The sequence below is a fragment of the Chenopodium quinoa genome, unplaced genomic scaffold (genome assembly GCF_001683475.1).
Source record: "Chenopodium quinoa cultivar QQ74 unplaced genomic scaffold, ASM168347v1, whole genome shotgun sequence".
NCBI classification, from domain to species: domain Eukaryota; kingdom Viridiplantae; phylum Streptophyta; class Magnoliopsida; order Caryophyllales; family Amaranthaceae; genus Chenopodium; species Chenopodium quinoa.
Genome location: NW_018744620.1, coordinates 30,451 through 45,821, shown reverse-complemented (window position 1 = coordinate 45,821; position 15,371 = coordinate 30,451). Strand labels below are relative to the sequence as shown.

At 34.1% G+C, this 15,371-nt stretch overlaps 1 protein-coding gene across 1 annotated transcript; it reads right to left on the bottom strand.

The window, feature by feature from the left end:
* Positions 1-1,376: 1,376 nt before the first annotated feature.
* Positions 1,377-14,741, bottom strand: LOC110700122 (AUGMIN subunit 6-like). Its single transcript, XM_021877609.1, has 13 exons — positions 14,464-14,741; positions 14,294-14,350; positions 14,124-14,218; positions 10,770-10,920; positions 10,525-10,650; positions 10,283-10,439; positions 8,662-8,722; positions 8,282-8,582; positions 8,029-8,151; positions 5,821-5,976; positions 5,477-5,720; positions 4,910-5,383; positions 1,377-2,348 (listed from the first exon to the last, which is right to left on the bottom strand). Exons 1-13 carry the CDS (start codon positions 14,677-14,679, stop codon positions 2,308-2,310), a joined length of 2,202 nt encoding a protein of 733 aa, XP_021733301.1. The 5' UTR covers positions 14,680-14,741; the 3' UTR covers positions 1,377-2,307.
* Positions 14,742-15,371: the final 630 nt, after the last annotated feature.

Sequence of the window (15,371 nt, the reverse complement as noted above, 5' to 3'; positions counted from 1 at the left end):
TAATTAGGGTTTATGAAATCAATTTAGGGGTTTTTCAATTGAAATTAGAGTTAATAAAATAAATTTGTGGATTTGATTTAAGGGTTAGTTGCAAAATTAGCTATTATTTCGTGATTTATTGCTAACTAAGGTTGCGATTTACGGTTATTTTTGTACGGATTCCAGGATTAACCACAAATCACTTAAAAAACACAAGTTACCTCTTGGTTTTCAATGCTGTTGCTTTTGCTTCGCTTTTGGTCCCTCTCCCCCATCCCCCCTCTGCCCTATTTCTCTGTGAACAGTGATGAAAAACCCTATTTTATGAAAGAAAGAAAGAGAGAGAAAAGAGTGACGAATGTATCAATTGGCCTTCAATTTGGGTGGGTGAGAGATCAGCAATGAGGGTTAAAGAAGAGAGATGGAAGAAGAGGAAAGAACAGAGGTGAGAATTGAGAGAAGAGAAAGGGAAAATGAGGGAAAATGAAGAGTGGGGCCCACTATGACATCACTATAGAGGAGTTGGGCAAACAAGTAGTAATTTTTGACGTTTTGAAGAATTGTTATTGGTAAAGTAAAAAAAGAAAAAACTATTGTTGGTTAATACTAAAATGACTATAATGGTAGGTGGTATTTTTCAAATTTTCCTTTCTTTTTTTTTTTATTTTTAATTTTTTTTTAAATTTTAACTTAGTCTATCTAGTCACCAACCTGCTATAATAGAATTAATTGCACACGTGATAATACGTGATTGGTCAAAATTTTTTTTTAAAAAATTATATATAAAAATAGCCACCTTGTCTATCGTCTATCATGAATCCCCACCCAAACCTTACCCCTGCCGGCGAAACCTCCACAGCCCACATTCCCTGCCTACCCCCCGACTAGCAATGATCCACCCATCCCCCACACCTAGCTGCTTAACCCCTCCACCCAGCCTCTGACCACACCTCTCACCCTAGTCATTCAAATCCACAGCCCCACCTAGCCGTCATGAACCTAGGCGACGTACCCAACTGCCTAACCAATCTGACAACCCAAATTTTCCCTTTTTTATTTAATTTGTGCTAAGTATATTAGTTTTGTAATTAGGAGTTAGTTACAAGTTGTTACCTGGTTTTATAGGAAAAAAAAAATTGTTAAATGATTGATCACGTTGTATGTAAATATCCTCCAAATGTTGAATTGTTCATAGATAATTTAAAAGTTTTAAATGTTAGAAGATGAGGGGCTTATTGCCACCCAAAAAATAAATAAAAAACATTGTTGTACACAACAGCTTTTTTTTTTTTTTTTTTTTTTTTTTGGCAGTGGTTCATTGTGGCCTCGTCAAAAAATAAATCAATTTACATCTTGACGTTTGAGCAGTGAAATCATTCTCAACAAAGCTTATATTACAAAGACAAACTCAAATATGCTTACCAAAAGAAGCAAAATGAAGAACTATACAGCAATGGCCATTAATCTAATAACGGAGTGCCTTATCATACTCCTAATTGCAGACATCATCTTCTTGTGATCTTCAACATAACCCATGTTTGTTTAAACTAGCATCAGCCAAAGTGTAATAGGATACAAACTCCATTAGAGTTACATTTCTAAACAAATGTTATACAATATATTCAAACACAAGAAAAATTTGAACCATTCAAGTCATCATTCTGTTGGGTACAAACATCATATAGATACAAACAGCAACCCAAAGCCAACGTACCAACCACAGTGAAGAATATGTTCTGAAACCAATAAAAAGCCTACTTTGATGATGTCCAGCTGCCAAATATCATCAAACCCGAAAGTTTCCACCCCAAAGGTAATCCATTATGAACATTCTTACCCACAAAAAAACACAATATGGCACCCTCGGAATTCTGAAACCAAATGCAAGATATACCGCAAAACAAACAGATCATATAGCTCGCTCCATATCTAGTCCATCTGCAAAACTTCAGTCAAACAAAAGCTAAACAACTATGCTGCATGATGGAAGACATCTCTAAACAATCCTCAGTGTCAAACCACCGCAATTAAAAGATATATCTGACTATGTTGCACCAGCTACCAGCTACAACCGTTAGGCTTTTACGACCATGTAACATGTTATGTCAAAATTAACTAGGCTGACCCTATTGTTCCTTTGGTTGATTAGCACTATAGGCAGACTTTGGGTTCTAATGAAACTTACATTCCCGCATCTGTGGATTCATATCTTCACTAATTAGCATAATGTGCAGAAAAATGTAGTATCAACACTTCAACCGAACAGCATTCAGATGTAGGGATGAAACGACAGCATATTGCAGAACCAGAAAACAGCATGACACCCATTTAATGATCCATCAAAGCAGCATCTGTTTCCGAAAGCGGTGCTGCATTAAATAACATGATCTCAAATTGTTAGAGGGTTTCTGGTACCAAGAGAACATTTTTTTCACCATAGAGATAGAAAAGACAAGCTTATATATCCTACAATAGAGATAATAATGGGAAAATTTGTCAATTACTACCTAAAATAAAGGTACTTTGTCAATTACTACCCCGAAAAAACAAAATTGTTAACTACAACCTCAAAAGTCAAATATGTTGTTAATTGCTACCCTTAAAAGTGATTAAGTTGTACAATTACTCTCTACAGCCATTTTCCGGCAAATTAACCTAATTATGATGTCACTTATTACCTTAAATGTAGTATATGTCATTCTAATCCCATTTTGTGACCTCTTAATCACTTATTAGTTGGAAAATGTAATTTATGACTTCACTTATTAGCCGAAAAATGTATTTAATGGCATTTTAGTCCCAAATTAATTATTTATCAGTCGTTTTCCTTTTAGCTTTCATATAAATAGATTTAAAGTGATAAGTGACATCATAATTAGGCTAATTCACCGAAAAATTGTACAAATTAATCACTTTTTAACAACTTTTATTTTTAGGGATAGTAATTGACAAAATTTGTACAATTCACAATCAGAAACATTAAGAGATGAACTTATATCATTACCTCCACCCTCACCACCCCACCCTCTCCCAAACTCCATCCCCCACTCCTCCCACGGGGGGAAGGGGGAAGGAAAATAAAGGCAAAACCCCTTCTATATATGAAGTATTTATGCAATGCTACCTAAATTGATGAACCCTTAAGGAACTTGATAACATGATATATAAAGTTGGGATCCGATGAGAAAGATAAGAAGGATAAATGTGCATATTTTCTTCATTAGATGTGCAAATTTGATTTTAGAGCTGATAAAAATTTTCAATATTTTGGAAAGAACAGAAATTGGGCACATTATGTACAAAATTTATGCACATCAAATTTGTGTTGATTTTTTTTTTGCACATTCAGTATAAAAATTATGCATAAAATACTTCTAATTTTTAAGGAGCTTTTCAATTGACCCTAAATCATATGTAAATGGGTAAAAATTAATGTATCCATACATCCTTGTATGGATATGAATTTAGGGTTGTTCTTAACCTTGATAGCTTGATCTACCCAAAGGCTCCCCTATTATTCTTGGAAATCACTACATCAGCTACATCTCATGTACATAATAATTTATGTAACACATTATGTGAGTTCACGATGGTGGTCAATTCATCACCACCGTGGACTTTAGGGAAATAATCAAAATCATGCTTCACCGCACATGCGGGGTGGGGGGTGGTAGAGAGGATGTCAAGCTTTGCCTTTCAAAAATATCTATTAACAAAAGAAAGAAATCGAACAACCTAAGAACACAGTTCTTACTAGAAAAAATAGGAAACAAAAGGCCCTTAAATGAAGTGTCATCGGGTGTTGAAGCTTTGAGCATAAGAAAAATATTTATCAACAAAAGAAAGAGATAAACAATCTAAGGAAATAGTTCTTAAAAAAAGTAGAAAACAATAGGCCCTTTAGCTAAACGAAGACTCATAGAGGAAGATACAACTTAAGAAAAATGTTGCCCATTCAATCTCTTCTACATAGAGTTGAACGTCGAGGCAAGGGCAATAGACCATGGATAGAGTCTAATAAAGAATATAAAAGGAAAATATGTTAATTACTAACCCTAAAAAGAGTGTTTTGTGAATTACTATCCTCAATAATTAATGCTGTTAATTAGTACCTTAAGAAATATAAAATGTTGTTGATTACTACCCTTAAGAGTGATTAATTTGTACGATTATTACATCAAACTATTTTCCGGCGAATTAGCCAAATGATGTTGTCAATTATCAGCCTAAATGTAATTTATGCCATTTTAAAACTTTTTTGTGACCTATTAAATAATTTATCAACTGAAAAAATGTAATTTATGATGACAAATTTCAACAAAAAAAAAAAAAAAAAAAGTAATTTATGCCATTTTAATCCAGTTTTAATCACTTATCAATGGTTTTCCTTTACTAATTTTACTGTATATAAGACATAAGGCGATCAATGACATTATAATTGGTCTAATTTTACCAAAAAAAATGACAAAGGTAGTAATCTTACAAATTAATTACTTTTAAAGGCACTAATTAAAAACTTTTATTTTTAGGGGTAGTAGCTGACAAGACGCTATTTTTTAAGGTAGTAATTGACAATTTTTCCAATATTAAAAGAAAATGTTGTAGTGGATGATTTAGGAGACCCATAATTGATACAAAATGAAGGATCAAGTGTCAAAAGTTCCAACAATTTTCTCAGCCAAAATAATGAGAAACTTTAGCATGTAGACTTAAAATGGAAGATTGCTCATATACACAAAAGGGTATGGCATTAATCATTAGAAAGCATACAACTTCCTTTGAGATATGTATTGCACATACTAACTGAACAAAGTACAGAGATGTATGAACATATGAAACATACCATTGATACCAGGAAATATGTTTGAATAGGAGAAAATCATTAGGAAGAAAGATGAAGCAAATCTTTCTGCAAACCAAAAATACATACCTAGTAAATCTTCATATGCATCTGCTAGCAATGATGTTTCCATAAGTAAAGGTGGAGAGAAGACTTGATCAGGAGCCTCATCAAGGTCATAAAAAGATGTTTGCGATTCAGAAGCTGCATAATTTGAACAGGAAGCAGACAGAAACCCATTTACTCGGTCATACTCTGAAAGTGAATCAAACTCATTAAAAGCATCTGATACTTCATCAAACTTTTTGCCTCCGCAATTGTCAACAATAGAATTCCCAAGTAACAAGGACTCGGCTTCAGACGAAAATCGGTTATTCCTAACTGAAGATCCCCTCTGTTCGACACCCACAGAAGGAATTCCAGCAGTTGAAAGAGGAACAAAGAAGTGTTCTGAACCGTCTTCTGAGTGGCTATCACGTGATGATTCATAATCACATGACTTTGTGGCCAAAGCTGCTTCTCGGACTGACTGCTTAAACTTCTGGACATGTAAAGACTCTGAGTCTGCAGAAGTGAAATATTCAGAAATAGGCCATATTAGATAGCAAAAATCAAAAACAGAAAAAAAAAAAAAAAAAAAAAAGACTTGCTGCAAACCTTGTGGCAGAATATCCATTGCATTATTCAAAAAAGCACTATCAATATTCTTTCTTTCAGATAAATTATCTCCATGGTTGACAGGAGAAGTAAAACTTTTTTGTAAATTTCCCACTTTCGTTGTTGAGTTTGGCGTCAGATTGAACAATGGAGGAAGCTTTAAAGTAGGGCTTGCAACCGCCTTCTCAAGTCGAACATTGGACATTTTTGACGTAACTTCAGTAGTATCATCACTTTTACCAATCTTAATAAAGAAAAAGTACAAAGGATCAAACATTAAAACATCTAAACTTAAATCAGCTTCTTTAACATATAATGGGAAACCAAAACAAAATTACCATTACCTTCTCACTGCTTTGAGCTTGCATAGGCAAACTAGACTGGCCAGGACATTTATTCATTAAAGGAAGGCTGGAAGAAACAGTGTTAACTTCTTCTGTGAGTTCTTCTATTGAATTTTGAATAGCAGGCGCAACTTCCTTCAGTTGATTTATTAAAACCTGCCAATCATGGTAACTTAATTTAAATATCTTACTTTAATATTACCAGATATCCAACAAAATGAACATAACTAGGTCAACTTTTTTTGCGACGATGAATTCAAGTCACAACCCTATAAGAGATAAATGAGTCTATATCTGAAAAACAATAATACACTTCTTTTAAATGCAAACGAAGAAAATGGGATGGCGTGATTTTAGCTAAGAAAATGGGATGCATGCTTACTATACAAACAGGGGGCTATATAACTAAAGCAGGATTAACAAGAATAGTGTATTACTCATAACATTAACTAATCCAAATTTAACTCAAGTCATCTTTATCTCTATAGCCTTCTCTGAAATACTAGGTACCACCCTATTCAGATGGAGGCTAAAAACAACCATGTCAAATTGGAAAACTGAAGAGACCCCTTCTGCAAATATGACTTTGCCAAAATTGGGTTATACCCTTTAATTAAAATGTTCTCACAGAGAAAAGATCTCTAGTCATAGTTGGTCATTGAAATGTTCTCACAGAGAAATGATCTCGCCACAGTGGTCGAAATTATATTATTACTGTTCTATAGTATTTGAGTATTTATAAGTCAAGGCTTTATGAGATATTTAAATGGAAAAATAGAAACATTTCTAGTTGAATATTCACAACTAGAATTTAGGCAGAGATAAACCTTCTTGATACAATACTTGACTTGAGCATGGAGATCAAGGGGACTTCTGTAGTAAGGAAATATATACAAACTCTGTGGAGGCAAAAATAAAAATATGTACCACTGTTGGTTAATTGGTATATTTTAATGCTTATCCACTAAAAATGGCCACAACTAACAAGTGTGGGTCTGTTTTTCAAATTTTATAGGCCGGCTAAAACTAAAAAAAGAGATTTCTTAGACGTAAGAGTGCTTGAATCGATTTGACAAGAAATGGGTTGCAGCTTATTGTTTAGAACGGTATTTCGAAATTCTCTATGAGTTTCATTAAAAGGAAGCTATGGAAAAGGTTTGTATGCCACATTGCCACTTCTTTAAATCCCAATCACAAGCACATTTACAAGTCTCTGTCCAACAGAGGCAAAGTCAATAAGCTAAATGGTGGGTGAATCTAAGGAGGCACACTTAGCACTTTATTTACAAAAATTGAATGCATCATTCCAAATTTGAAACTAATTAACCAAGCTTGTATCTCTATTCAATTTGCGTTTCAAAGAACTTCATGGTAACTTATAAGCTCCAATGGTCAGACTCAAAATCATTTCAATATTTAGAGACAAATGTCCAATGGTGACTCCATAATTCCATTTTGGCATACTCCTTTCACCATCATATATTCATACCCATAGTGCTCCATGATATTTATTTTTCTTGCACCCCCTCATCTTTTTCAAAGTTTGCATAAACTATATCTGGAATAAGTAAGTCAAACAAATAAAAAAGTATAGGTAGTACACTGTACATAAACAATTTCCATTTTGTAGAAAGAGAGCTATGTTAAAAAAATTGTCAAATTTATTAAGTGTTCTTATTAATGCTAACACATCCCAATGGAGGGCTGGAGGGCTTTCTTTTGACATAAATCTTGGTCCCCTATCTGAGTCCTCCATTGGAGAAGCTCAATGTTTTTACTTTTTCTCTTCCTTCGTTTCTTTTTAGTTGACACTTATTTTGACTTTGGACACTATACACAAGTTACTTTGACCCTTTTTTTTTGTGATTAATACTTTAAAAATAAAGTCATTTGTGATCTTGTTAGATTTGTCTAAGTATAAATATAAACCTTTTATTTTTAATTTTTGACAATTGAAGATATTTATGTTTGAAATCATACAGTGGCAAACTTGCCTAAAGAAATGTGTCAACTAAAATGAACCAATAAATACATATAAGACTAAAAGAAAGTATTAAAATTGAGAAAGAAAACAGTGTAGATGTGATGGAGAAAGTAACGTTAACATGAATGGAAAATGAGGAAATAAATAGATTAGAGGGGAAAGAAAAAGTGGGAACTTTAATTTGGACCGAGTAACCAAATTACTAACAGGCGCATGAATACTACCTGTATACTGGCCAAGTGCTGCCGATGTTCAACCAGGGTTGTTGCCAAACATTCAGCGTGACCAGTTCCACCAACTTGTGTGCTTCGAAGAATTTCTGGACCCTCTCCATCATTAGCTTTTGCCTGCAGCATACAATATAGTTAGAAAATACCCAATTATAGTCATACCAAATGTTCAAAGACAAATTTTACCAAGATTGACATTTTAGATCGTAAAATTAATGTAAGACAACATTAAATTAGAAAAGTATACCAATTGAAGTGATTGCTTATGGATTCGTTGTAAAGCATGTGTCCAGCGCCTAAGAATCTCCGCAACATCAACAGTGGGATTACCTCTTCCACTTCTGTCGTCCACTCGGCTTTCTTCATTTGTTTGTGAATGGGAAGAATCCACACTTGTTCTTGGCATGTCTCTATTCAAATTGGTAGATGACCCATCAACCAGCTCTTTCTCATCTGGATGAGCTGTAGCTAGGTCACCAAGCTTCCCTAACAAGACCTGTGAGCTTTGATCCACACCAGCAAGTAAAGCTGAACCAGAGATGCGATACCTAAATAACTCATAAATCAGTGTAATTCTTCAGACACTAGAGCACCTAATCAATAATGATTGCAAAGAACCACATATACCTGTGCTCTCGATGGGCTATTAGATCTTCTATAGGCCCTGAAGCAAGTACTTCATGCTGACCTAACGACAGTAACAATGTTATAACATAAAGGGTGTTTTTTTTTTTTTTTTTTTTTTTTTTTTTTTTTTTTTTTTTATTAAAGTGAAAATTTAGAATCAACTGTTCTTGACACATCAGATCATTTTTTTTTTAAATGCAGCATAAAAGGTGATTATGATATAGCAGAAAATTACCACCATTGAAGTAATGAAAACCTAACAGAAGTTGCTAAAGCCAATAATTTTAAGAGTCATATATATTTGAGAGTTGAAAAGAAAACATTTGAAATTAGATAGAAAACATGAAAAGATGCAGCACTAGCGTAAGGTAACATAGCACATTATAGATTAAAGCGAAAAGATATTAGCCATCAAAGATGATTTCTGTTCTAATATTGCTATGCAGATAAAATCATAGATCTAAAAACCGAGAACTGAAAGCATTAACTGACATAGAAGGAGATACGAAGTGGCCTCGCAAGTGTGCACGCGTTTGGGGGTGGGGGGGAGGTATTATGTCCCAAGGAAAGCACATTAATAGCATCTGACAAATAGAATTCCCCGTGAGCTATGCAACATGAACATGCTGCAAATTAGGTAATCATGCTACTGATTAATGCTTCTAGAGAGCAATATTTTATATCAATATAAATCAGAGTCGTGTTTTTAATTGAAATTTATGTACACCTGTTAAGAACCACAAATTTTCAAAAAAAATAGTCCACTTCCATAGAAGGAGAAGACTTATGGAGTACTTTTTATGCCAGCCACTTTGAACGTATGGCATGGGCTTAATGCTTAGAAAAGAGCAATTATATCAAAACTGAATTTTAAATCAGTAACAAGTGCATAGTAGTAATTCTTATTTACTTATATATATTAGCATACAAACACCATTTAGAAATTCTTGTAGAAAGAGTAAGGTGTGTTCTGTCAAATAAGTCACAGGGTGTATCACGTCTAATCAGGGCTAATCGGGTCCTATCAGGTGTACATATAACATGACAATCAGGTTTAATTAAGTCCAATAAGATAAATTCAGGTCAACAAAACAAACCCTTATCAATATCACACAAAAGATTAGGAGGGCTTAATTCTACTAACTAATTCCTCCGTTCCTTAAATATTGCCACATGGGGATGGGACATGAATTTTAAGAAGAGGAGAGAGATAGAGAGGAATAAAGATAAAGACCCATGTGATGAGGAGAGAGAAAGAGTGAAAACATGTGCAAATAGGCAAATTTTGCAATATTTGTGAAACTTCCTAAAATGGTAACTGTTGCAATATTTGTGGAACCGGAGGAAGTATTTTATATACAGAGTATAATTTGATCTTGGACAAGACATCAGGTTATAAAATGTTTTCCTTCCGCAAAGCTAAATCAACAATTTAACAAGATTTCAATAATTGTCTAGAAGTACAGAAGTCTTATTTCCAAGGGAACACAAGATATATTTTGTGTAAGGTTAATATATTTAACGATAAGCCATGTAGATCTCAATTCAAGCATAGCAAAAGACATATAAAGCAGCAGATACAGAAATTAGATGAAAATATATTCACAGTAGCTCTACTTACTCTTACGAGATAATAAGGACTCCCATAATCGAGTAGCCTTAGAGACCAAATGAGAACTTTGACTTGAACCAGAAGCACGTTCATCCCATATTTCAGCCTCCATCTTGGCTTTGTTTCTCAAATCCTGAAGCTTTTCAAGCTCTTGTTGCAGATAGGCCTAAACCAGTGAATTGAAAAGGAAATGAGTTTTTACAAATTTTAAGATGACCTCCAAGTGTTTTTCATATAATAGAAATTGATACCTCTTCTGCGCAGAGACCCCGATACTCTGCTGTCATCTCATGAGCCAAACCTGACCACATCACCTGCCTCTGGACAGCAGTTTCTGCATTTTTCAGGAATCGCTGTCGTTCAAGAGCTATCCTGGCCTAATGAAATGAGGGGTGTCATATCCATCACTCGGGTAAATTACATATTCGCTAACACCAACAAATATCCTAGGCACTAGAGTTAAGCATGACAGAAAGCAAATAAATTACAAAGATACCTTGGTTACAGGAAGTAGTGCAGCAGCATGAGAAAATGCCACATCAGTTAGGGAACTGGGCAATGCATTAGAAGCAACATCAGCTGGAAAAGTTCGTCGATGAACCTCACGTAAAGCATGCAAAGAAAGTTGCCATAATAGTTCAACGAATCTGAAATCATGCACAAAACCAAAAATATAATGATAATTAAATAAATAAATAAATTCAGTTATCTAATAACTGAAAGGCATAACTGAGAACTGACCAAGAAGAGTCTCCACCCTGACATAAAAAAAAGGCACTAGGAAAATAGCACAAAAAAAATAGCGCCCTTTTCTGCATCATAAAAATACAAAGCCATGCAATACTAGGAGCCAAGGAGGATTTCAAGTTTAAGTCCAAAACTTCTTACACCAAATATATCAAATTTGTAAGGAACTGCACACGATTCAAATAATAGATCCTTAAGAAGTGTAAATTGAGATAAGAGCAAAGACTTTTTGGCAAACAATTCTCTAAGCATGCAGAGAAAGTTACCATAGCAGTTTGCTAAAGCAGCAGTTACTGAAAAAATCCATACTCCAGCAATTGAAGAGCTAAGACAAACCAAATAAGTTTCCAACCCAATCAGAAAAAAGCAAGTTATAAGGTGCAAAGCCACTAGATACTACGGAATTGAAGATTATATACAGGAAAATGCTAACAAACAACATAGCTAAGATTTGTAGATCTTTATAACTCTTAAATGCACGGTTCCATTTTGGGGGAAAAAAAAAAAAAGACAGTCTGACGGAGCAAGTACAAAAGGGTGTACGCCTATTTATAAGAGGGGGGCATGTAATAGTAAATGGGCTACATTAATTGAAGTTTGCTAATTTCTGATACCCTTTTGTTATTATCACATGTACCCATTAAAAATAACTCAAAGCAAGATTTAAAAGTTGATTAAATAGAGGCTAGTTAGGAAGGTTTTTCCGCCAAGGTGACCCAAAATCATAGTCGAACATTAAAAATTACAAAACCTCTACACATCTTTGTTACTAATTATACCACTTCTCCACTGTTAGATCAATTAAGTAAGGAACATACCACTTCTCCATTGCTAGATCTATGCATCGCGTGTCTATGGACTCCTACATCAAAATCTCTAACGATTGGGAAAATTGATTTAGCTAAAGATGAAGAGATGAGAAGAAATTACGATGTCAAGGTTGTGAAATCCTCAAAAGTGTTAGGGTATTTGCTAGGTGTTCGGTCCTCTGTTACGAATGAATGAAAGCTTGTATATATAGATGTAAAATTAGAGTTTATAAGTCATCAAGCTCCGCCGCTTATGAGGATGTTACGCGTAGACCTCAAGGTCACACGCAACACCTACATGCAAGGATGAAACTCGTGCTCATAGCATCTATCGTTTTTTTTTGTTTTTGTTATTGTCATTTTTTAAATTTCTAAACAAGCTTTTATACATTATTAACGGCTGCCTAATATGTGGTAGCGTATTCTGAGCCTAATTAATAAGCAGATTTGGTTCATCTAAGGATAAATAATCCATTTAGGCTTAAAGGGGCTTCAGATGATCTCTACCTTCACATTCCATAGTTCATAGAAACATAGCATCGATCCAGTTCGAAGAAGTGAATTCATATCTCATCATCGCAATATCCATCAGGTTAGAGGCCAAAAGTAGATGTCTATGTTGCATAATAGCAGTAACACTAACTCAATTCTTATCGATTGCCAATGCCACCCCTTTATGAATTAGCTAAAGTTCTCCCATGAAGACTATTTGTACTCTGATTTTCTAAAAAGCGAGGGATCCTTTCCTCTTCATTATTTCTGAATAATCAACATGATTGAAACACCATTTAGGAACTTCCATGCTGTGATACCCAAAATAGTGAGAGAAATGCTACAAATGAACTTATCTCAAAACTTGACAAGAAGGTTAGAGCTATAAGAAGAGGTGTACAGAATTTGGTAGATTGCTAATTGAAGTTACTACACCTACTAACGTACACATCCTAAAGCAATAAAAACAAAATTAATTGCATCTGAACTATGTTTTTTCAAATAAAATTTTTATACATCACAAATTTACCTCGACAAGAAATCTATTCAAGTAAAGGCATTGTTGTCAAAGGATATTTTAGCATTCCATAGCCCAAATTTTTATAAAAATTGAGATATAATAAAATGATGTCCTCAAAGTAGAAAAGTAATTACCAATTAATGCGAAGAATCTTCATCTAGCCACTTGTCGGAGGAAAACCATAAAAAACCAAGGTTGTGCAAGTGTACAATCTCAATGCTTTAACAAAAAGTATTTGAAGCAACTTGATGCAAGATTATAAATGTAGCACTTTGGTTAGTCCTAATATACAATAGAGCTCTATCATATTAATGTGGGTCTATTGTTCGATTCTTACATTGTCAACTAGACAATATTGTGATTTAATCTTGATTGTTTCCATAAAAATAGTCAAAATTATAAAGATAACATAATAGCACCAATCTAAAAAAGGGATGACAAGAGGTCTTCATGGTAAAATAAACAAGCTTAACAAATCAGGTTTTAATTATTGTTACTTGACAAAGTACAGAGTATATAATTGTGCACATCCTATATTAAAATCCTGGATACACCAATGCCACTCGAGCAACCATGTACCATAGTAAGTTGCATGATAAAGTGTTCATTTGGAGGTGTACGAATCATATTCTAAGTTCAAACCACACAAAACACAAAATATACATAAAAGCACCTTCACCACACCTTATCCTTGGTGCTTTTGAGCACTCCAACAAGTAAGGGCAAACCAATACTCCCAATGCACAACCAGCTCCTCCTATTATAGTGTATAATCTCACATTGTAGAAAGTAAGCAAGCACGACACAATTTCGACTTGACTCAATAAACAACTTCTAGTGAGAGCTACCCTTTGCTTTATAACATTAAAACTTACATAATGTTAGAATCCGGACAAAAGCCTTTCAAATGAAATTGGTGACCAGAAAGAACATAGAAAATGAGTAGGCAAGAAAGAAGAACATAAACTATCATCTTATTGACAGGATAAGTCAACCTATACTTCTATACATACCTCCTAAGAACTTATTTCTAGGTAGGAAGTTTAAGTTTCATTAAACTTAGCATGTTACGAAATTTCGGTTCTCCTCTTTTTTTTTTTTTTTTTTTCCCCTTCATTTTTCAGAAAAATCACAAATTAAACACCGATTTACCATTAATCTGAAATTGTGATTCGTACTGTAACGATCATTTTCTCCCCAAAAAGACATTTACAAGAGCAAAATTCAAAATGCAGCTAGGTTACAAAAATTACAAAAGTATGAAAAAGAATTGCCTACCAACCTGGGTCCACAACATGTTGCAAGAGACGAAACCCTTGAGTTACTCCTCGGAAGTGCACCTTGAGATTCAAGTTCACTAATAATCCCTTGAACAACCTGTGAAACAATTCCCATCATTCACAATTCCAAATCAAAACAAATAAATTAGATAAATAAGGAAACAAGAATCACCTTTCGAAAATCGCGAGACTGAGCAGAATCGAAAATCGGCCAAACCTTATCAAAGTCCTAAGAAAAAAAAAATAAAAATAAAAAAAAAGGCAAAATTAGGCCAAATCAAGAAGTAATTAACTTTAAAAAAAAGAGAGAAGATTGATTGAATGATTGATTGATTGAAGAACCTTGGCAGATTGAGCAGGACCTCTGAGAGAAGAAAGGATGAAGTAGAGAAGTTGTTCGCCAAGTTTAGGATTGGAATGGCGGAAAAGTCCAACACGAGGAGTAGTGTTGGAAGCAGCAAGACCGATGATGGATGGATCGAGGCCTAAGAGCAAACAGTTAGTGTACATTGAGCTTTCTAGCTCTATTTCTCTCTCTTTCTCCCTGTCCATCGTCATTCACCTCTCTCTCTCTCTCTCTCCTCTGTTTCTTCCTGTAGTGTTGATTTTGAATTTTGGGAATTTGTTTTGTGTTTTTCAAAAATTAAAACAAGCACGGAGCTTGGGACACGATCAAATTAAAATAATAACCGTGTGTCCTTTTCACACAAGGTGAACGATGTTACATCTAAAAGCACTCACAACAATGATATTTTTTTTTCCTCACTCTCTCTACCTACTTTCTCTCTCCTCTAATCTTATTTTTCTCATGAGCATTTTTGGTGGTCACATTTTATCCCATCAATGATCAAAATAATTTTACATTTTTGATGGTCATATTTTATCCCACCAATGATCAAAATAATTTTGCTCATCATTCTCTCTCCTACCTTTTTCAATACCCCACCAACATTTCTCTCTCTTACGCATCACCATATTCATATTTAATAATCTCTTGATTAATGAAGTTATATTACTACACCCTCCGTCCCATAATATAATTCTTGTTTGTGTTTTTCAACGGTATTTAAGAAATAGGAAGGAAAAGTGGATGAAATACATTAATAAAAGTGAAAAGTACAATTATAGACAAAAGTTAGAGAGAGAAAGTGAAAAAAAGTACAAGACATGTGTAAAATTCAAGGGTAATTTAGAAAGTAAATGAATAAAGTTAAAAAAAAAATTAATGATATAATAGTATTTACATACTA

What these genes read in the sequence shown, in the direction of transcription:
- LOC110700122 (XM_021877609.1), bottom strand. Translation starts at nt 14,679, where the DNA reads ATGACGATGGACAGGGAGAAAGAGAGAGAAATAGAGCTAGAAAGCTCA. An exon ending in GGGGTCTCTGCGCAGAAGAG is followed by an intron (nt 10,440 to 10,524) that starts GTATCAATTTCT and finishes TCACTGGTTTAG; the next exon opens with GCCTATCTGCAACAAGAGCT. An exon ending in AAGCTCAAAGCAGTGAGAAG is followed by an intron (nt 5,721 to 5,820) that starts GTAATGGTAATT and finishes TTCTTTATTAAG; the next exon opens with ATTGGTAAAAGTGATGATAC.